Genomic DNA, 21,518 nt, shown 5'->3' with positions numbered 1-21,518 from the left:
GTTGTATGCTTCAGCCCATCCACACTTGTTACCCTCCCCATTTTTCATGCTTGTCATCCTTTTCTGGAAGCCATCAAGACCACACAGACACAGTTCTGGGCACCCCCATTTCCAGAAAACTGAGGAGCACAGGTAAGGCACATGCTCATCATCTACACTCATCTTTGTGGGCACAACCAGACTGCAGGACTCACAGGAAGGTCGTAATCCATTCTGATCAGCCAGGAAGGCTAACATTTCTTAGTATAACACATAATGCCCTTTTCAACTTCAGTGCTCGTTATTACTTAAAAGAGACTGAATTGGAGAAAGGTGCAAGCCCAGATTTTGATAGTGTAGTCAGCAACACTTGTGAGTACAAATACTGTTCAATTATAATCAGACAGGCAGAAGCCAAACTGCAAATACTTTTACCTGTCATCTGTGGTATTATGTGTACTACATTCCACAGAGAGTAAAAGCTAAAGAAATGTGTCAAAGAAAAAAAGGACTCATGCAATTGACTAAGGAAGTCTTTAAATATACAAACACATTTAATGAAAATACTATATCACATGCTACTGCAATAGAATACAATGAACACAAACATAAGACAAAAGTGAAACTGTACCAGACATGCCCAACTTCAAGGGCAGACACTTTTGATTCTACCATATAAAAATAATTTTCAGTCCTATGAGACAACTTATACTCACATCCCCCAATCTTTTTCCTCAATTCTCCATAGCAGATTAAGCCATAAAGCTCCAGGGATGATTTTTTCAGCCCTTGAGAGAACACTGAAAAAAAAACCAGAAAAGGTACAAGTGAGATGACATCAACCAAAATGTAGATACTCATTTCAACACTGAAAACGTGAGTATTTTGTAAAAGATGAATGATTCACATTTTTAGTGATGAGACAAACATCTCACTGAAGGTAAGACTAAGCAGCTTTTGCAGGATTTACAGAAATATCCAACTGCTTGATATGCAAAATAGAGCTAATTCAATTGTATCAACCTTACTATCACAAAACTGTTCACAATTTCTGAAGAAATCATCCATACACTCCCCAGAAACTGCATACAACTCTTTAAGAAGTAGGTCTGAATTCCCCAGAAGAAATATAATGTACACACAAAAAAATTGGAGATTTAAAGCAAATTCTAGATTCTGGATTTTATCGAAAGAGTTGCACTCACTCAACTGAAGGAGTTTTTTCAAACACCTCCCTTTCTAATTCACACATGTCACAGAGACATTACTTCTAATAGATGTAAATATCTGTAACAGCACTGAAAGTATTGTGATGTACAAATCAGACAAAAGCACTTATTATTGCCTATTCATCAAGATCTTGGTTTTCTTGGACTTGCAAGCTTGCTTAACCTCAAAATTCAGACAACTATTGGTACCAATGCTAAAGCTAAACAAGGCACAGCACTAACTCTTAAGTTCCTACAGTCAATGGGATTTCAGACCTTACAGTTACAGATCCAAGTCTTAACATTATCCAAAAAACAGATGAAGTTCCTCCAAAATAACTTTGTTTTAAGTTTATCCATACAACTCCTGCTGTAACATTTCAATAATAAAATATTACTGGCTTGATCCATTTCAGTGTTTTGTCTTGATGTGGATTAAAAAAAAAACCTCTTTAAAATACACCTAATGAGGAGTGCTTTAGATGTGTAAGTCCTCCTTTAGATAACCTAATCTAAGGAAGAAGCAACATTAAGTTCATAAAGAGACTGCTTTGTACACTATCTTTACAGTTACTCTTTTTTTTTTCTACAAGTATGTCTTAATATACATTACTAATTATTAGCACTTAAAGTCATAGCCATTTCTCAGTGAGTGATTTTTAATGTGAGAGGCTGTGGCCACAAACTGTAGAGATGAATTAAATTCAACAAGTCTGGATAGTAAATAAGTATTGTTTTAAGACCAAAACTCTGAACAATGATGACGCTATCATCTATGCAACTCAGAATACAGCACCAAAATAACAGGAAGACCCTGGAAATCTTTACTTGGACAAAAACTAAGAGGAGAACTGACAATCTTCACAGTAACTTAAAACAGACAACAGATCTCTGCGTTAATACAATCTATTCACTCTGCAGTAAATTCCTTTAAGCACTTTTCAAAGCAAGGCTATCCATAAATTGACCTGAATCCTCACTGCCCATTATGGGATAGTAAGCACCTGACAAAAATCAATGACCACATATTGTTACAAAACAACACTAGCAGTTCATACAACTTCCCAATTTCCTTTCCACTCATCATGCTGGGGAAGGAAAGAATGTTAAGTAGGAAACAGGGCACAGGAATTCCTGACTAACAGAATAAATGACAATTTCGGGCTTACTTGAAGTGTAAATAATCATTTTGCCATTCACACTTGTATCAAACAACTTACTTATTTCTACTTTCTACCAAGAAGTGCAAAGAAGTGCAAGAGTAAATTTGCTTGATGAAGTCACGCCTGACTAGCTATCATTCAGGTAAGCTGCTCTCTAGGGTGTGTTCCTGAGAACAGAAAGAAGAACTTCCTCAAACCTACCACAGTATCAGCAGTTTCTATGGTGTGAAGTGATACAAAGGCAATGATTAAAAAAAAATACAACTTTCTGAGAAGTATTCTGCAAAGATGAACCTCACTGTGGTTACATTCATAAACATACGTGTTCACAAGAGATCCCATTCAGTACTTATTTTCTCATTTCCATCATTCCTACTCTCCAAGATGACTCCAAAAGGTTGGACTCCAACACTCATAAGCTCGGGAGTTCTGCACTAAGCCCACTTCCCTGAATACTAACCATTATCAAAGTCAATGTACTTTGAGATCTTGTGCCAGGTGCGGTAGTAGAAATGGCGGACCTGCTCCTTATTCTTCACCATGCTTGCTGGCTTGCCTTTCTTCTTGTACTTCAGGGCAATGTTGTTCTGGATAGCTTCAAAGTCCTTCCCATGCTAAAGAACAAACCAAACAAATCCAAACAGTCAAAACCTCTTGTTGTATGACAACAGAAGCAACAGGAAGGATTTCGGGGTTCTTTGTGGGAAAATGTTTCAATGGTCATAAATAAAGTTCTTGGTTATACAAATTCAACAGCATAAGAATGACAGTATTGTCCTTTGCATTATGGATACCGGTGAAATTACCTTTTAATTTACTGGGATCCTTTAAAATAAAATGTAAACTACTAGCAAGTTTTTAAAAAAAGACAACTTTACTCAAATGCTCTAAGTGGAAGAACTGAAAACAATGACAAAGTCACTCAGCTCTCTTTACTTTCTCCAGTATTTTCCCTCGCCTCTCTCCTAAACCTATTTCTGTCTGGAACTAATATTTTGTTTAATAACTTCTCCTTGCAGGGAATTTTGCATTGAAGTTATCAGTGGTACAACATTTGAGCTTCCAATAATGAAGGGAAAGTTACCTACAGAAAAAAAAGTTCCACTTTTACAGTGGAAGCTTACTCTCAGGGTAAAAATAAAATAAAATAAGACAACTAAATGTCCCTTAAAAACTATCTAATCCCTCTAAAATCCTTTATAAAAGTAAATTACCCCTGAACTCTTGATTTCTCAGAACTCAGAAAATGCTGGAGTTGATTTTAGTACTAATAAAAAGTAGGAAAACCTCTTTTAAATGGTAACAGCATTAAACGAATGGAAGCAGAGAACCAAATTAACAGTTCCTCTCAGTGAAGGAAGGACTTAAAGAGTTCTAATGTTCATTCTGTTGAAAAAATATACACATAAATCATAATTATCACTTAAAAAAAACCAAACAAACTTGTGACCATTTCTTTTGTTTTCACCTTTAGCACATATTTCAATAAATCAGTATTCTACTGCATTCAACATATGAGATAAGAAGTTAAGGTGACCTAAATTTCCTTGTGTGTCAACCCTAGCACTAAAATGGTTTGACTCTTTATCATTAGAAGATAAATAGAGTATTCTGCAAACTTCAAAATAAAGCATCGTTTCTTGTTTGCTAATGTTAGCATTAGTGTGTTGCTTCCAAAAGTTGAGACAGTGACATTATTTTTTCCTCAGTTGTAACAGAAACATGACTGAAAATGTTCAGTTACCATTAACATTCAGGAACAGTTAAGAAGAAAAAAAAAAAGGAAAAAAAGCTTGATACGTTGGAAAGGCAGCTCTGATTCATAACTGTTGTACAGCCAACTTCATGGGCACATATACGGAAACAAAAGCAATATAAGCATATGGGTGTTGCTCCTGCAAAACCCAGCTAAATCAGTCTCCTTCAGCAACATTCACATACCAAATGAAACCATTTTGTAAACTGGTTCTTTTCCTCTATGTGTACCTCATACAGTCCCTCGAAGAACGTGTTTTTGTCCTCTGTGCTCCATGACTCCCACTGCCGCCTGACCTTCTTTCCTTCCTCCTTCTCTCCAGCAGAGGAGCCCAGGTTCCTTGCTGCTGACTTGGAATTCCCTGTAGCACTGCTGGGAGGTATTCCTGATGTGCCACCAGATGCAGTCCCTCCATTATCTGCAGCTGCAAATAAATAAATAAAACACACCACAGTGAATATTAAACCCACAGAAGGATTCATAGATGAGTGAGGAGTTCACCCCACTCAGGAAAATACAAACATAATCCAAGCTATCCCAATGACAACAAGTCCCAGCAATTCCTCCTTCCCCAGACTCTGGTACAATGTTTGGAAGATGGCACAGCTGTGCAAATTTGACTGTACCTTTGTCAGTTGTTGGCATCCCAAAGGACATGATGTAGGGGCAGGGGAACACCAAAAAGCAGAGATCAGAAATAGCAAGATTAGGGTGATAAAGCTCCTGATGCAACCACAAGGAATCGACGTTTCGGCAAGTAGCAGAAAGATTAAAAGGGACTGAAGAAATTGGGGAGGAAAAACAGCAGGAAGGCAGCAGCTATGTATAATGCAGTAGATCACATTCCCCCAACCCTAACTGAAGAAAAACCTTCCTATTTTTTTCTTTTAAAGCACCTCTTAAACCTAAAGTTCTTTTGAAGATACTTTAATCATTAAAAACATTATCAACCAACTTTAAATGTGTGATTTATTCACAACAGAACCCAAGCAAAGCATTTGTGATGTTCTAACAGGTTATCAGAATCCAGAAGCCACAGACATTTCCCAAAAAGAACACTCCATTTTTTTCCATGAGAATCTAAGCATCCTCACTCAGTTACGCTTTCAAAACACATCTTCCCCCATTGTGCATTTAAGATTTGACTGCACAGATCAGGGCAGGAGCATACGTTATAGAAAACATTCTTTCAACATTAAACATCCATTTCCTAGTATTAAAAAAAAAGCTTATTACTGTTTCCACTTGTCCTGTCATTGTCCTTTATGTCCTGTAGTTTATCTTAAAATAAATTGGTCATTTTAAGGTTAATTTTTCTTTCATTTCCATGAACTATTTGATCATTTTGAAGACAATTGCTGTCACCACAGGGAACCACATAAGGCAAAGCATGAAAGAGAATGAGAAAATTCACCTAAAAAAAAACTTCTGGGAAAAAAAAAAACCACCAACCAAAAATCTCCAAGCAAACCCCCAAACAGAAAGCCTCTCTCTCCTAAAGCCCCTATCATAAAATAACTGATAGTCAAGCAATTTTATTCTGATACTACAAAGTCTTCAAAAAATGTGAAATCATTGAAAAAATCTGATGCACATTAACACATGGCTGAGGAGATAAACAGCAGTTTTAAGACCCAGAATTGCTTCTTTACTCTGTAAACATGAAACTATAGTATCTTTAATACGTTTAATATCTTCATTAATGATCTGGATGAGGGGATTGAGTGCACCTTTAGTAAGACTCCAGATAACACCAAGCTGGGGGGAAGTGTTGATCTGCCTGAGGGCAGGAAGGCCCAACATAACAACCTGGACAGGTTGGATTACTGGGCTGAAGTTCAAAAGGCCCAAGTGCTGGGTCAAAACTTTTCTGCAGATGAAAACTTTTCTTCATAGTCCTATGGAACATACAAATACTCACAAAAATATAAAGGGTTGTATAAAAGGTACTCACAAAAATATAAAGAATGCAGTTTGAGATCTAATATGAAAATGACACTCAGTGGAACACTGCACGTATCATGAGACACATGCACTACCAGTGTCATACCCTGATTACACCCACAAGTTCTTCCTTCTAAGCTCATGGTAGCATCTCAGGGTCTTATCTGTTTTCTACCAACAGCTCTTACCTGCTAGCTGATTGATACCTTATTTTAGGGATTCAGGAAGCTAGAACTCAGCAGAGTCTATCTCCACTACACTCACATATCTCAACACGTACGCTGCCTTTCTTACTGGTGTTCTGTAGGGTTAGCTGCAAAATGTGACTTCCTCAGGAGTCACCAGTCAACAGGTGGAACAACCACCAGGAAATAACTTCAGAAACAAGATGCTAAGTTCACTGACCCTTGCATGCTGCCAGCCAAATCTGGAGTGCAAAACACTAATCCCTCTTCAAGACAAGGGATGCAAACACCAACCTATAACACACCATCGAGATTCCTTCAAAGCATTTATTCTTGTTTGGGATTCTAGACAAACCAGTAACAAGGTTGAACCACAGAGAAGCTCAAAAGTATTTCTTACTATGGACTGTCACTAAGAAAGACACATCAGAAAACACTTGACTATTCCCACAGACTTGCAGCCTTAGCAGTCTTCAAAAACGTGCATCGGAACATTTGCAGCCAAGAGTTGGATAAGGTGCAAATAGTCTTAAGTTGGGAAGTGTTCTGCAAAGTTTATCCTGCTATTCTCATGACAGAACTCTCCTCAAAGAGCATTTACCCATCAATTTCAATAAATAAATAAATCATTCAAATAAATGCCCAAACCTTCTTCCCGATCACAAGGTAAGCAAGTACCAATTTTAGTCGCATGTCTTTCTGAAGGTAGGTAAGACATCACACACTCTGATTAAAAAAAATCCCACATCAAGTGACTGCATAGCAAGTGTATGATATAGGAATTCAAGCGAAGCCCCTTGCTTTGTGGAAGGACTCAACATATTTGTAGCTAGATGCAATTTGCTTTTCTGTCTGAGAAACACAGCTCAGAAGAGAACACAGGCAAGTGCGGGAAAGAGACTGACAAACTCCCAGCAAGTTAATGCTTCAAACTAAGGACTAACATTGTAACTGGAAAGTGAGCTTCTATTTTTTGTATGTCTCAGTAGTAAATAAGAGACTCCTAAGAAGGCCTAAGACAGTTAAAGCCATGTTGTACATGCATGCCATTAACACCCAAAGCTTTAAAATACAATAGATGAATACCCTACAGAGATCAACCAGTGTAGCTTCTTCTATCTCTTACTGTTTAGAAGGCTTGCAAAAACCAGATATAGCAGAATGTGTTTAGATATACGCAGTGCCAATTGCCATCAGGTGTGCACAACAAAGCTATAGCAGTGCTTGCTTTTGTATGGACAGTATATGTTTGAACTATTAATTGCAGCAGTATCAGAACTAACCAAGCATCTCTGTAAAAAAGTCTTTTCTTTAAATAAGTTAGTCTGGTCACTGCCGTGCCTCAAGTAAATCATTCTCTTGCTGTTCTACTAGAAAAAAAGAAACAAAACTAAATGGAATAATGCATTGTAAGCACGTATATTAGGCACAAAGCTTACTGCAAGCTTCCATCCACACCTCTATCTTGCAGCCACCTTTCAAAGCTCAGTACTACAGCACAGGGCACATGAAACAAAATCCTCCTGTTGTGGTCTGAGATGAGACACTGTGGAGTTCTACTCCTAAGCCACCTTCAGAGGAAGAGAGGGAGAACAAAGAATAAATGGAACTAAGTCAGGGTAGGATGGAAGAAGTATCCGAGGCAAATGAGCTGGACAGAACTGAGGAGAACATTACAACAAGGGATTTGGTAGCTTTTAAATAGTCATTCATTTCCTAGAAAAAATGATGGAGGAATGATATTTCACTTGAAGGCTGCAATACATGCATCATACACATTTGGGAAGATACAGAATACACAGCTTGGGCTGACTGAAGCAGACTACAGACTGCTTCCTAGTGAGGTTTATACAGTGCAAAAAGATGGAATGTTTTCATTCAACTAATCCTTTCAGCTGCTTTTTCCCATTTTTTAACAAGAAAACTGCTTATTATACATTTTATGAATAAATCTAGAGTAACAGCAAGAAAGACATCATCAAGCTTCAGATCGTCACCATTACATTTTGTTACTACTTCCTCCTGACTTCATTCTGCATTCACAAAACAGGTAAGAACCACAGAAATGAGAACACCCTACGTTAGCTCATAGTAGAGCTACAGTACAGCAACATTCTGCAATTACTTTTAATTTAATGTGGCAGTAGCACACACGTGTTTTTACCACTTAACTGCTTCGGAGAAAGAAGTCCCCAAATGCACTCTAAAACCTATGCTCAGCAACAGCATGGCGTATTCATACTCAAGAAGAAAACTCTTAGAAGTCCCTCTTCTTCAACAACCTTATAATGGCCTGCTTCCACTTCTTCCTCATCCTCAATCAACTTCTGCATCTCCAAATTCTCAATCAACTGCCCCCACCATTCACTTGGGTTCCCCCTCTGGTTTGGTGAAAGTTATTTCAAGACTGACCTCCAAGCATTCATACTGCAAAAGAAGGGCACTATCTGAGGCACAGAACTTGAATAAGATGACGATCAGTATTTGAAAGTAGGGTAGCAATCATTCCCCCAAAAATTACATGTATTTAGATACTTGTACAGTAAATTTGATAAAGCTTTCAGCAACCATAACGGTGTGGCTTATGGAAGCTCAGGTTTTCAAATTTTCTTCTATTGTAGCAATTTCATGTTTTTTTTTTTTCCTGAAGTCAAAGTACAACAGTACAGAAAAGGGTTAAAACAAAATAAAAAAAATAAAAATAATCCACAGCTAATTGTTTGATTGCAGTGATTTGGAAATGAGGAGTATTTTTATACATTTTACATGGAAGAATTTGTGAGTTACTACAAATCTTCCCAGAACCTTAGCAACACAAAGTCGAGAAGTCAGCAGCTGCTGAATGCCTTGCTTGCAACAGTACTCTCAAAACAGAAGTGCAAAAAATTAAGGGATCTGTAACAAACTGAAAATACTATCACTTTGAAAAATGGCTTTTAAAGACAGGATCAGAACAAACTAATACCTGCTGGGTAATGACCATTTGAAAGAAATTAATGTTAACAATGACACTCCTCAATCAAAGGATGGTTGGGTTGGAAGGGACCTCACAGCCCACTCCAATCCACCCCCTGCCATGGGCAGGCTGCCCTGGGCCCCTTCATGGCCTTGGGCACCTGCAGGGATGGGACCCCCACAGCTAACAATAACATTCAAAAGAGATTTCACTTCAGAATACATAGATGATACAAGCAGGACCACTTTGATATAACCTTAAGGGTTACCCAGTGTTATTAAAAGATCACAGCAGAAACAAGTTTCTGCTCTCAGTGGACCAAATGTTGAGTGTGGTCTGAACACTCCTTCTGACCAAGGTCAACATTACCTTTGCAGTTACCATGCTCCTTATGAGAAGTAAATCATAAAAAAACTCCAAGCTTTTTATCTTTTTTATACTTAAGAGGGGAAGACAAAGTTGATGGTACAACAAACAGGGATTTAAGTCCAAACTTTATTGGAAATTATCAACATTCAACTGGCTCTCCACTGGAAGTTAGCTCAGAGACACTTCATTGGGAAAGCAAAGCCCTACAAATTCTGGTAACATAACACTGCATTAGGGAAAATGCAGACAAATCTGGAAAGCACCTCAGTATCAACCTCTGCATGTACAGAAGTAACCATGAGGGCTGCTCCAAAAGTAATGCCTCCTATCCCTGGTCCACAATGCCAGAGGCAGATGTTGGTAGGATGACAATACAGGTTGAACCTTCCCACCAGTATCCCATTACCTTTTGTTGCTGTGTGACAGATGGCAGCAGAGGGTTAGCTTGAGAAAAGGGCATTCGACACCCAAGTGTACACGGAGCAAAGGTGTGTCACTGAATTCCTCCATGCAGAAAAATGGCACCCACTGACATTCATCAACATTTGCTGAACAGCAATGGAAACTAAACAGTAGATGTGAGCACAGAGAGGCAGTGGGGTGGTGCATTTCAGCAGTGGGGACAGTGGGGTTCCTCTGCTGGTGGAATTTGTACAAGCACAACATGCAACTCTTGCTCACCACTGGTTGAAGTACACCACTAATGGAAGTGACTATGCTGAAAGACAGTGTTCTGTAGCTGAGAATTGCTCTATCAAACAGCATCATTGTGCTCCCTGGATCTGCAGCAGTTTCCACTGAAATTATTATGAGGCATTACTTTTGGAGCAACCTATGTAGAAAGGATTCCACTGCACAAGTCTGTTCTCCAACACCTGGCAGTTATAATCCCCCCAGTAAGAGGGAAATCAGCTTTAATACATTCACATCTAAACTAGCCAGGCAAAGATGTGGCTGCTGTTACAATTCAAGATGTGAAACTACAGTTGTCATTCTACCAGACTGTCACTGCTAATGATTTAAGAAAGTCTCCCCAAACCTAACAGTGTAATCAGGTACAGTGATTACCAGTTTACAACTAATTACTGAAATAATATGGTCTATTTCATATATTATTTTATTATGGCTCTTTTGGAATCTTAGCTGCAAAATAAATGAAGTCTGCACCTTAGCTGTGTTTTAAGCCAGGAAGTATTACACCGCCCCTCTAAAATCATAAATGATTATTTATGTACAAATATAGAAACATGAATTACACATGCATAAAGATGATTTTCTTCTTGTGTGCATTCGCTTTCAAAGCGATGCAATAATTTCAAATGCATTGTATGCATTTCAATGCACCGCTCCATGGTGGACAATACATACTACAGATAAACATCGCCTCCCATTTAATACTACTTACAACCCTTAAAATAATTGTCTGTAGCTAAACACTCCTGGGTATTCCATCTGTTTGTTTATTTGGTTTAATGCAGCTGGGAGAAAAATTACGCAGACCTTTCTGTTCTGTCTTCCAACACCACACACTGAAGACCTTCACTTAAACAAAAAAAGTTTAATCTCTTAAAGTGAACTTACTAAAGCATTAAGAACACCTCAGGCAATTACAGAAACTAACCGTCAAACAACTGAGCTCAGGATTTTTTCATTATATGGGAATAAGTAAAATACCACCATGTGCAAAGGACTGCTTTCTTCCTGTAACACAAAACTGTAAGAATTCTTAACGCTCACCTAATGTCCAATGTGCACACAGCACTGCAGTGGACAGAAAAGGTGAGGTAATGCCCAGTACACATTTAAGCTGCACAAGAATAAACTTGGCTATTTAAAATCTTGAAGAAATCTACAAGTGCTACTTTCTCTCAAAATTTGACAGAAATTAATATTTGAGTACTTTCATGCAAGGTACCCCAAATTAATCTCAAGCACAGCTCAGCCACAGTGCCAGGTGTCGGCCGGGAAGAGCCGAGCACACACAATAGCAGCGAAGATTCACATGGCCACACTGCCTTCCAGCTACTTCAGAAAGACACAGCTCTGACAAAAAGTCACATTATCATCCTCAGTGATGAGGCAGAAAAGCATATATATACCTATGTGCACATACACATGCATATGTACATGTAGACACAGATGCATGCGATTAAACCTTAAAAGACAAAAAAAAAAAAAAGAAAAACCAACAACAAACAAAACAAACAACACAGAAAAACCCACCCTCAGATTGTATGGAGCTGCACCAAGCTGCTCTGAAATAGTAATACAGTGAGGGCAAACCTTTGGAAACAAACAGTTCAAAACGTGTGCCTCAAAGACACTTCCAAAATAGTTCCTTGGTTAAAACAGTCACAGAAATAATTGGAGAAAATCAACAATATCTTGTGGTTTGCTTCTCCTCCCTTTTATTAAACTACCACCCATTGAATTTCTTATTATTCAGTGACAGAATTCAGAGTGCACACACCTGATAACACAGCTTGTTAGAGTCTAATTTCCTAATAAGAATACAGAAATTTCCTAAAACTCAAGTGGTGAAATGCAGGAGTGGAGGGTGTGCTCCAATAATGGAATTTTTATTCTCCTCTTCCACATACAAATTCAGCCCCCCCAAACCCCCCATTTTTGGGAACAGGAGAGTAGGCAGCAGAGAAGTTGAAGCCCTGGGACACAAAGAAGATTTCAGCTACTGAGAGAAACAGGCCTCAAAGCTCCTTCCCCAAAACCAAACAAAAGATGGCATCTGCAGAAAGAGAATGACAACCCCCAAACACGCAGGTGGCCCATCCACACCCCACCCCCCTGAAGGTCCTGGGGGTGCCAAAATACAGTACCTTTGCCTTTTACAGCAGTGCTGCTGCCAACTGAAGAGGATGCCTGGGAATCCTTCTTCAGCCTCTTGCTCTGAGGTCTGACACTGGACCTGAGAAAATGATGCTGGTCCTGGCTCTGGGAGGGCTGGAGGGCAGCTGGGGCCTGGGCTAAGCTGGGGTTCGGCGGGGGGCTGTTGGTAGTGCTGCTGTTGATGATCTTCTCTTCTTTCTTTGTGCTGCTGCTGCCTGGAGCTGCCTCTCCTCCTCCTCCTGCCCCTTCTTCTTCCAGGGACTCCTCATCTCCTCCTGCTCTCTTGCCCAGCTTTTTCACCCCTTCCTCCCCACCGCTCTCGCCCAGTTTCACTGTCATCCTGTTGGGGAGGAGAGAAAGAAGGGAGAGAGACATAAAGTCAGGCCGGAGAGCCCTCCAGAGTGGGGGAGAAACCCCTGGGCTGAGAGGGGAGAAGTTTAGCTGCAGAAATTCCTCTCAACATGGCCGCCGTTGTTTGTTACTAAATCCCCTTTCGTTTGCTGTCCCGACCCAACAACCTGTGCCGAGGGCGGGAGGGGAGAGCTCCGCGGGAACCCCCCCAAACCGGCCCAAAAGGCGGCGGGGCTCCCCCGGCCGTCCCCCGGCACCCCCCGGAGGGCTCCGGGCCGCCTTCAGAGGAGAAATCGCCGAGGCGAACTCGGGCGCTGGAAGCGCTCGGCAGGCGGCGAGGGAGGCAGCGCCGGGCCCGGCGGAGCGGGGCAGCGCGGTCGGGCCGGCCCGGGGCTCGCCCTCATCCCACCCCTCCGGCGGCTCTGGAGCCTGGGGGGGGTTCCTCGCCCTCCTCACCGTGGGGCCGAGCCGGCCCGGCCAGCCGCGGGGGGGGGCTCCATGCTCCTCGATGCGGCGGCGGCGGCTTCTCCTCCTCCCTGTGTGTGTGCGGCTGGGGCTGGGACTGGCCGCGGCGACCAAGATTTCCAGCTCCCCTCCGCCCCCACCCCGCCACGGCCCCGCACCTCCCGGCCCTCTCCGGGGCCGCGCTCCACCCGGGGGGCTCCGGGCACGGCCGGTCCCACCGCCCCGGCGGGGAGCATCGCCCGGGCGCGGCTCTCCTGTCAGCAGCGGTCGGGCCGGGCCCGAGGCCGCCTCGTCAGCGCCTGCCCGCGCTCCCCGGCGGTGGCGGCGCGGGGACCCCCGCGCCTCTGCGCCCCGGGGCTGACACCGCCACGGCCCCGCGACGCTCCCACCGCCTCCACGCGGCACTCGGGTACCGCGGCCTCTGGCCCGGCCCTGGACTTGCGCAGCGTTATCTGCCCGGGGATGTGGCTTCGAGGAGCATCCAGGTGGGCCTTCGCTGTGCTCACCTCAAAACGCACCCACCGTGCTGTGGTCCGCACCTGGAGCACAGCGCCTGGCACGGGCACGTGCACAGGGCCAAAGGCGCTCAGCCACACTGCCTACTGAAATCCAACGACTGCTTTGGTACGAGCATGGAGCGTGGTGGACACCTCCAGAAGTCCACCTTGAAAGGAGGCCGTTCCGCAGAGGTGGGGGAACAGCACCGAAATTGTGGCTCCCCACAGCAGCAGGGCGGCCACAGCCAACTTCAAAGGGCAAAGAGATGCTCACGAGAGAAGGAAATTCAAAATATCACCTATGGAACAATGGAATTACTGCACATCAGGACGATATCAGAAGAAAGTGCTTTCAAGTGCACCAGGTGCATCACCTGCCTGTGACATAAGAGCACGTGTGCCTACAGGTCACAGCCTAGTTCCTGTGACTGAACTGATGCTCTTCCCTCTAACAGCTCCTGGCTGAAGCACAGCACCCAGCAGCCCAGAAGGAATGCAGGGTGATGGTCTGTTCTTTGCAAAAGGTGCAAAACGCTGGCAAGAACTATAAATCTAAATCCACGTTACAACTTCTATATTGAAATATCAAGTCAAAGCCTGACAAAGCCCTGATTACCCACACGAAGACTTCTCTGAACAACCGAACTACAGTGTTTTCAGTTGTTACAGTGACAGAATTCTTACAACTGACAGCTCACACTCAAAGATGTTCTCTGCAGCAGGGCTGTATCTGACCCCACCCTCAGCTCCATGGCCACAGAGCAGGTGCTACACCCCAGCACCAGGGCAGGAGCATACCTCCCTTCAGCACGTTCTCGGGGCAACGCAGCCACTCCTGGCTCCCTCCCCGCTCCCGTCATCCCGCCTCTCCTCCTCCGGCGGTGGCACTCACCCCGCTGCCTGCCCTCCAGCCGCCTTCGTTCATTCTCACCCAATACCACTTTCCCTTTCTCTCTCCATCGGGAGCCCTCCCGGCCCACCATCACGGGCACCGCGCGGCTCCATAGCCCCGGCTGTTCCCCCCGCGCGGCCGTCGAGGCTCGGGCCACCGGTCCCGGGAACACGAGAGCCCCAGGGTCCCCGCCCGGCCCGGCCCGGCCCGGCCCGCAGCGTTACCTGCCGCATCAACGCCGCCACGCAACCTCCGCGCTCCGGCTCTCCCGGCGGCGGCCGCTCCGGCTCCCCGGGCCCCAGGCACCCCCAGGCTGCGCCTCGCAGCCGCCAGCTCGGGGGGAGGCCGGCGCGCCCCGCGACCCCCGCGGCCTCCAGCGGTCCTCCCAGCGCTGCTAGTGGCGGCGGTCCCGCTTCCCAGCCAGAGGGGCGGTCTCTCGCCCCTGGCTCCCCCACAACCACGGTGCTGCTGACCGGAGCCGCGGCTCCCTGGCGCCCCGGCTCGGCCCCTACGAGGGCCGCGATGGGTCCGGGCCGCCGCGGCTCCGCTTCCTCGTCAGCCTGCGCCGGGCCGAGGGGGCGGGGCGAGACGCGCGGGCCCCGCTACGCGCGCCGCGGCACGCCCCTCCCGCGACCCCAAACAAACCGTCCCATTGGCTGGCGGCACGCGGGAGAGAAGCGGGGGGCGGGGCCGCGGCCCCGACTCCGACCAAAGAAAGCGCGGCGCGGGGAGGGTGACGACAACTCACGCACAGGAAGAGGAGGTTGCCGGTGTCTGCCTGGGGGTGGAACGAGCCCCAAAACCTGGCTGTTGATTGGCTGAAAGGTAACCAATTGAGAGCTCTATCGCTGGAGACCTTGGACGTGCTCTAGAATATCATTGGCTGGAGAGCTGTTGCTTTGCATGCGGCGTTGTATTCATAGCCCGCCGGAAAAGGAGCGGTGTCCGTAGCTGGAGTGTGGGCAGAGGGGATGTGGCTGTGGGAGCTGCGCCGGGCGCTGATGAGACTCCGGTTCTGCTCTGGGAAAGGTTTTGCGCTTTTTTGTGCTCTGTGCGGGGAGCTGTGGCTTTGTGCTGTGTAGCTGTTGATTCACTTTGCTGCTCTGCCCGGTTTAACGGCAGCCTTCTGGTGCTCAGGTCTCCCCCAGGTTATTATGGAGAGCTCTTTGAACAGTGTTGAGCACTGGGAGTGCAGCAGAGTACCAGGATGTGGACACAGAGATGGCAGCGGGCTGGGCCGCCCCCGTGAGGCTCTGAGCCAGGACACCTTGGATGTGCTGCTAAGGTTGTCATTGGTGCACCCACATGAGCAATTAACAGCTTTAATCAGCTTGTTCTTTGTCATTGAAAATGAAGTACATGAACTGATAGATGTGGACTCTTAAGGAAGGCCTATTGCCTTCAAGGCTTCCAGTCTTTGTGCAAGGTCCTTGCTATCTCCATAATAAAGGAAGCTTTATTTAGTGATGTGCAAAATGAACAGGGTTTTAATTTCATTCACTAATGTTTTGGCTTGCTTTCCAGTGACTGCAGTTTAGTATTTATGAGTGGTGAATTCTTGTAAAATTGCTAGCTAAAACTATTTTCCAAAATCTTAGTACAAGTACCATGCAATTTTTTCCACCTAACAGCTATTGGTAATTGATGTGTGGGAAGGATAACCCTTCTATAAAAAAAATCCTGAATCTCACTGTAGGAAGAGCTGTATTATTCCCATTAATTCAAGGAAAATCTTCCCAAGTTGGTGATTGTTCCTCCGTACTCAACCCTGGTGAGCCTGCACCTTGAGTGCCATGTTCTGTTCTGGGCCCCTTCTTACAGGGCAAGGTGCTGAGGTCCTGGACTGTGTCCAGAGAAGGGCATGGAGCTGTGAAGCAGAAGCTTCATGGGGAGCAGCTGAGGGAATGGGATTGTTCAGTCTGAAGAAGAGGAGGCTCAATGGAAACCTTATTGCTCTCTGTAACTCCCTAGAAGGAGACTGTGTAGGGCTGAGGGTTGGCCTCTGCTGTGCTGAGGGGTTTGGGTAGGATATTAGGAAAAAATTCTTCTCAGTAAGAGAGGTGAAGTAACATCACAGGCTGCCAGAGAGGTGGTGGTGGTGTCACTGGAGATGTTCGAGAAGCATGGACACGTAGCATTGAGGGTGGTCACTGGGCACAATGGGATGGGCTGATGGTTGGACTTGATCTTTCCCAATTTTATTGACTCTGTGATTCAAAGCTATAGTATAGAAATCTGTGGTTTAACAGTCTGACCTTCAGAATGCCAGGTGAACTGTGGGAGTTCAGGGTCCCCTGGTGAGTGTTGTAAGTAACCATCTTATAATGGTGAGCTAATTTTAAGGTATGCCTTCACCTTTGTCATCTTCTTTGAATATGCTTTAAAGTGCAGCTATGAGTAACAAGTTTATTGTTAGAAATTTCTAAATGAAGAAGAGCCAGCTTTTGGTCCTGTCATAACTGCAGAGCTTTGCATTTTAATCCACTCCTTAATTAGTTTGTAGAGAGGGTTTTTTTTTGTTTTTAGTCTTATTATAATGTAGCATGAGATCATAAGTCTTTTATCAAGTATTTTTGCCATTCAGTTTAACCGCAAGCAAATTTAACAATGCTGTCAGGAAATGATGCTTTCTGCATCTACAGTGCCATGTATTTACATGATGCTTTGCAAAAACACATGAAGATACATTCAGTTCCCCAGGGGCTCAGAGCTGGAGGTTCCCATCCTCTACGTATGTAAATACTGTTATATGCTTGAATAGTCCCATTGCCTCAAATAGACTGTTAAGGTGTAAAATTGTTCACGTGCATAAATGTCTGTGAAAGGAAGACCAAATAAAAAGGCATTGGACAAGAACAGGGAGACGGGGGAGGCTGAGATGTCAAAAGGCACTTGAACTTTTCTTCATTTTTTTTTTAATGATTGGGAGGGTCTGTGATTATGCTTCTGCAGATGTGCACAGATACAAATGCAAATAATCTTTCAGTGTTTGTTGCCATGGTTTTCTAGACTGGACAAGAACATTCATGTGGATTCGTTGCATTTCCTCTGTGTTTTAAGATGGTTAACAAATTACATGTGCTGCATACTCTGTTTTATTGTCAGTGGTGGTCTTCATTTTATTTGTGCTCTTAAGTTTGCACTTTGTGCTGATTGCGATGTGAAACTTATTTTACAAAATTCTTAGGTGTAGAAGCCATCACCAAAGCAGGTGTCATCCTTTCAGGTTACTTGCTTAGCTATTAATTTTAATAACACATCTGTTCTTAAAAGACTCTTTAAATCTGGCAAATGATGATGGATGATTTCAGTGTTTCTAAAGTAGTTCTTTCCCATTCAGGTAAGAGGATTTAAATCAAAGGTCAGACGTCTGTTGTTAATCCTTCATGTCTTACTAAACAGGAATTGCCTAATCACACAGCTTTATTTTTCTTCCAGCAGCTGAGGTCAAGCCCTTAGAGGAAGGGATAAAACACATTGTGTGTGACTGTGCTGCTGAGCCTCTTCTTTGCACATCTTGACCTCAAAGCTGCTAATTGGGCATCTTTCACAAAGGCAGTGATCAAAGCATCTTAGGATGATGCTCTGTATATTTCTTTGATAGGATATGAGCACCTTATGGCAGGACTTCTCTGCTGAATGTTGTTAGCAAATGTCCTACTAAATCTGCACAACTTGGGGTATGTAATTTTGGTATTGGCTGAACTTCCATTAGTAATGGAAGCAGCTAGTTGTGACAGCTGTAAAAAATGGTCACTTGAGCAAAGATGGTCCATGTTTCCTAGATTATTTTTATTCCTATTAAGGTGTGGAAGATGCACAGCTCATGCAATGCTATGTCCCACCTAGTGCCGTGTGTTGCTTTCTAACAAAACAGGCGTTTTCCTGTCTGAACGGTCCCAGTAACTGATGAACGCTGTGGTGAAAAGGTGCAGTGTGAAGCCCCGAACAGCTGGAGGAGTGGAGTGGATGCTCCGTGAAGGTCCCTTCCTGCTGAACCCTTTTAAATCATGCAGTGTTGCGCATGTCCACAGACATCACGCTGGTTTCTGAAATAAGTTATCCTTTACATCCGTACTGCAGGAGTGACCCGTTCTGTTTGCGTGGAGCCGTTGTGACTTTTGGAGGGGCAGTGAGGGCTGGAGCTCAGAGCACCACGCGTGGAATACAGCCGGGATGCTCCGCGTGTCAGCGGTGACTCCTGGGGGATAAAATCTACGAGCACGGGGCCACGGGTCTGGCAGGGCGGCGACCCCCGACTCCCCCCCCACCCCCCCCCCAGCGGCTCCCGGCTGCACCGCGTCGGGCGCTTCCGTCGCTCTTCGGCTTCGCTTCGGGAGTTTCCGCTCAGGGGCCCGCCCCGTTGTCAGGGGTAACGCGGAGCATCGGAGCGAGCGCGGCCGCCGCAAGCAAGAGCAGGCTCCGGGCCCGGCCTGCGCGGGAACGCGGGGCGGCGGAGGCTGCGGGGCGGGACGGGCCCGCGCTGGGGGAGCGGCCTCACCTGGAGCTGAGGGCTGGGGTTGGTCCTCTGGCCAGGTAGGAACGGGCAGAGAATGACTTCGAATCTTCCTCTGCTTTCTCTGTTTCGTTTTCTATGCGTTGTTTCAAAAGTGTCCGTCGCGTATATCCTCGCTGATATTCTTTCTGATCCATGTGAGGGAGGGGATCGTGCCCCTCTGCTCTGCGCTTGGGATCCCCACCTGCAGCGCTGCATACGGCCCTGGGGAAGAATGGGAGCAGTTGGAGCAGGGCCAGAGAAAGGTGCAAGAATGCTCACAGGGCTAAAGCACCTCTGCTGTGAAGAAAGGTTGAGGGAATGGGGCTTGTTTAACTTGGAGAAGAGAGACTTCCTTGTGGCCTTTCAGTGCTCAAAGGGAGCTTATAAACAGGAGGTCTTTAAGTCCCTTCCAACCTAAGCCATTCTATGATCAAAGAGATCCGTTAGCCAGGCTTGATCACCTATACCAACCCAGTGCTGAACTTTGTGAGAAATACTTCTCTTTTCAACCTTGGAAAAAAATAGGATGTGCCACAGCAGAAGCCCTTGTGGAAGGCAGGCCTCGTTTTTCACTTTCTTCATTGAGCAGTAGAGATGGGTAACAAACTTCCAAGGTTACGGCAGATATAATGTTGTTTTGGTTCCTTTGTGTAGTTCATATTGCTGACCATGTCAGTGGCAAGGTGCAGAAACACCAGACTATTTTAAAAACATTGCCTATCTTTCTAACACATCTGATCAAAAGTGCTGAGTCTGTTTTGATTTTTCTTTCTTTTTTCTTTATTTTTTTTTTGTGGGGAAGACAACCCTCTTAGAGGAAAATGTTTATTTTAAGCAATGATGGAATGTTTAAAGAGATTAAAAAAAAAAAAGAATTTCAGTGTCCAGTTTATATCCTGTGCCTACACCTGATTGGTGACCTGGGCAAATCTTCTGTACCTACATGTGCCTACAGGTCAACAACTCATGGCTGAGCTGTTTGTAAGAAATCTTTGCCCCTGCAGTCAAGGGAACAGTTTAAACCTGACAGGTTATTTTTGTTCCTTATTTATCAGGTTTTGGCATGTTTGCTAATAATTAAGATACTTAAAAGGTGATTGTCTCTGGCTGTTTGTGTGTTGTTGTTTTTTTTTTTAAATCAAGCCAATGAGATTGTACAATACAAATCCCAAACCAATTTCCATCTGTAAACGTTCAAAGACCAAGTGACTGCTTCATTTCTGAGAGTACTCTGAGAAGAGCACTGTTTCAGGTTTATTTTCCTTGGAAAGCCATTTCTTATTGAGGGCTTTCATTCAGATGTAGATAAGTTGCCATAGGTCTTGAATGATGTAGACCTATCTGTCCAGTGATTTCTGTGGGCTCAGTACTTCTTGTTACTTTTTAAAAATACCACTTTGACCTTTTTTATGTTTGATATGTAGTGCATTGAGATGGTGATGTGGTTGACTTGTTTTTCTCCATGTTTTTAGCATACTTCCCTGTTAAATACCTGTTTTCCTTGTGCAAACTTGCAGTTGGTGACAGCTTCTGCTATGGCTGTATATGTGGATCACCAGACAGAGGCTCCTGATTCAGTTGCTTCCCATTCTCTTATTACGTGGCACTCTGTTCATCCTCTCCTGGCAGTTGCTTCTGTCAGCACAGCACTGGGAGGCTGTGTGGATATCTATTTGGAGCAGGTGAGTGATCTTCACGTTTGCATTACATACATCTGCAATTCCAAGTTTTACTGGTGATGCTTATCAGTTTGCTTTTTAGGCTTAACAGTAGAATGGCCACGTGTTTCTTTTTTTAAACTTTAAGTGAATAAATGTACTTAGAAATGGGAATTAAAAAAAATCATTCTTCCCCTTGAGTCTGAACTGTTTTGCTAGACCCAGCTCATGCCATCTGAGGGGGACATAAACAGGTATTCGCTGTGCCTGCCCTCATAATAAGCTTTCCACAAGTGATTTGTGTTTGTACTTCAGTTTGTATGATATCCAGGGGAAAATAAGAATCTGTGCTATTTAGGGAAATGGTGCAGCAGATAAACTGAAAACAATTACTTTTTTCAATGTGAGTAGTCTATAAAATGCATAATTTTTGAAGTGCGTTATGAAAAACTGTTATCCACATTTGACAAATAGGAAAATAAATATGGAGGTGTTAAATGATTTGCCTGAAAGAATGCAGCAAAGTATGCACAGAGGAGAGCCTACCTTTCAGAGCTATTTGAGCATCAGTTTATTGTATTCTTGATGAAGAGCTTTATTGTTTTGTTTTGTTTTTAGTTAGTTGTTTTTGTTTTTTAATTGAAATGTGGTGGGACCATTATTCTTACAGGAATCCAAGTCTGATTTTTTTAGTGAGAGCTCTTCGTGCATGCTGTGAGGGAGGGGTAGCCTGGAAAAGCAGAGTGAAGC

General features: G+C 44.1%; 3 protein-coding genes across 5 annotated transcripts in view; 2 read left to right on the top strand and 1 right to left on the bottom strand.

Moving 5' to 3' along the window:
* CRAMP1 (cramped chromatin regulator homolog 1) overlaps positions 1 to 15,167 on the bottom strand; it is a 41,302-nt gene extending 26,135 nt beyond the window's left edge. For 2 of the 3 annotated variants that reach the window (XR_010621967.1, XM_065732535.1), the window contains exons 1-5: positions 13,215 to 13,332; positions 12,398 to 12,747; positions 4,337 to 4,530; positions 2,811 to 2,964; positions 696 to 779 (exon numbers count right to left, since the gene is read on the bottom strand). Coding sequence is in view for 2 of the 3 variants with exons in the window: in XM_065732535.1 (XP_065588607.1) it covers positions 696 to 779; positions 2,811 to 2,964; positions 4,337 to 4,530; positions 12,398 to 12,747; positions 13,215 to 13,258 (826 nt within the window). In the remaining variant the exon portion in view is untranslated. Of the gene's footprint in view, positions 1 to 695; positions 780 to 2,810; positions 2,965 to 4,336; positions 4,531 to 12,397; positions 12,748 to 13,214; positions 13,333 to 14,836 lie in introns of those variants that run through there. The other variant, XM_065732536.1, reaches the window with a different exon arrangement.
* The window catches only part of CYTH3 (cytohesin 3), a 425,983-nt gene that overhangs the window by 206,728 nt on the left and 197,737 nt on the right, over positions 1 to 21,518 (top strand). The gene's annotated exons all lie outside the window — the stretch shown is intronic.
* IFT140 (intraflagellar transport 140) overlaps positions 20,631 to 21,518 on the top strand; it is a 68,677-nt gene continuing 67,789 nt past the window's right edge. Inside the window, exon 1 of the mRNA XM_065732533.1 lies at positions 20,631 to 20,792. Within this exon, the coding sequence (XP_065588605.1) occupies positions 20,646 to 20,792 (147 nt within the window). The 5' untranslated portion in view covers positions 20,631 to 20,645. The remainder of the gene's footprint in view (positions 20,793 to 21,518) is intronic.

This window comes from Cyrtonyx montezumae, unplaced genomic scaffold (genome assembly GCF_038088225.1).
Source record: "Cyrtonyx montezumae isolate F1298 unplaced genomic scaffold, pur_monq_1.0 scaffold_16, whole genome shotgun sequence".
Lineage (NCBI taxonomy): Eukaryota > Metazoa > Chordata > Aves > Galliformes > Odontophoridae > Cyrtonyx > Cyrtonyx montezumae.
Note: the sequence above shows the minus strand (reverse complement) of the source record. Positions and strands in the feature narration are given on the sequence as shown.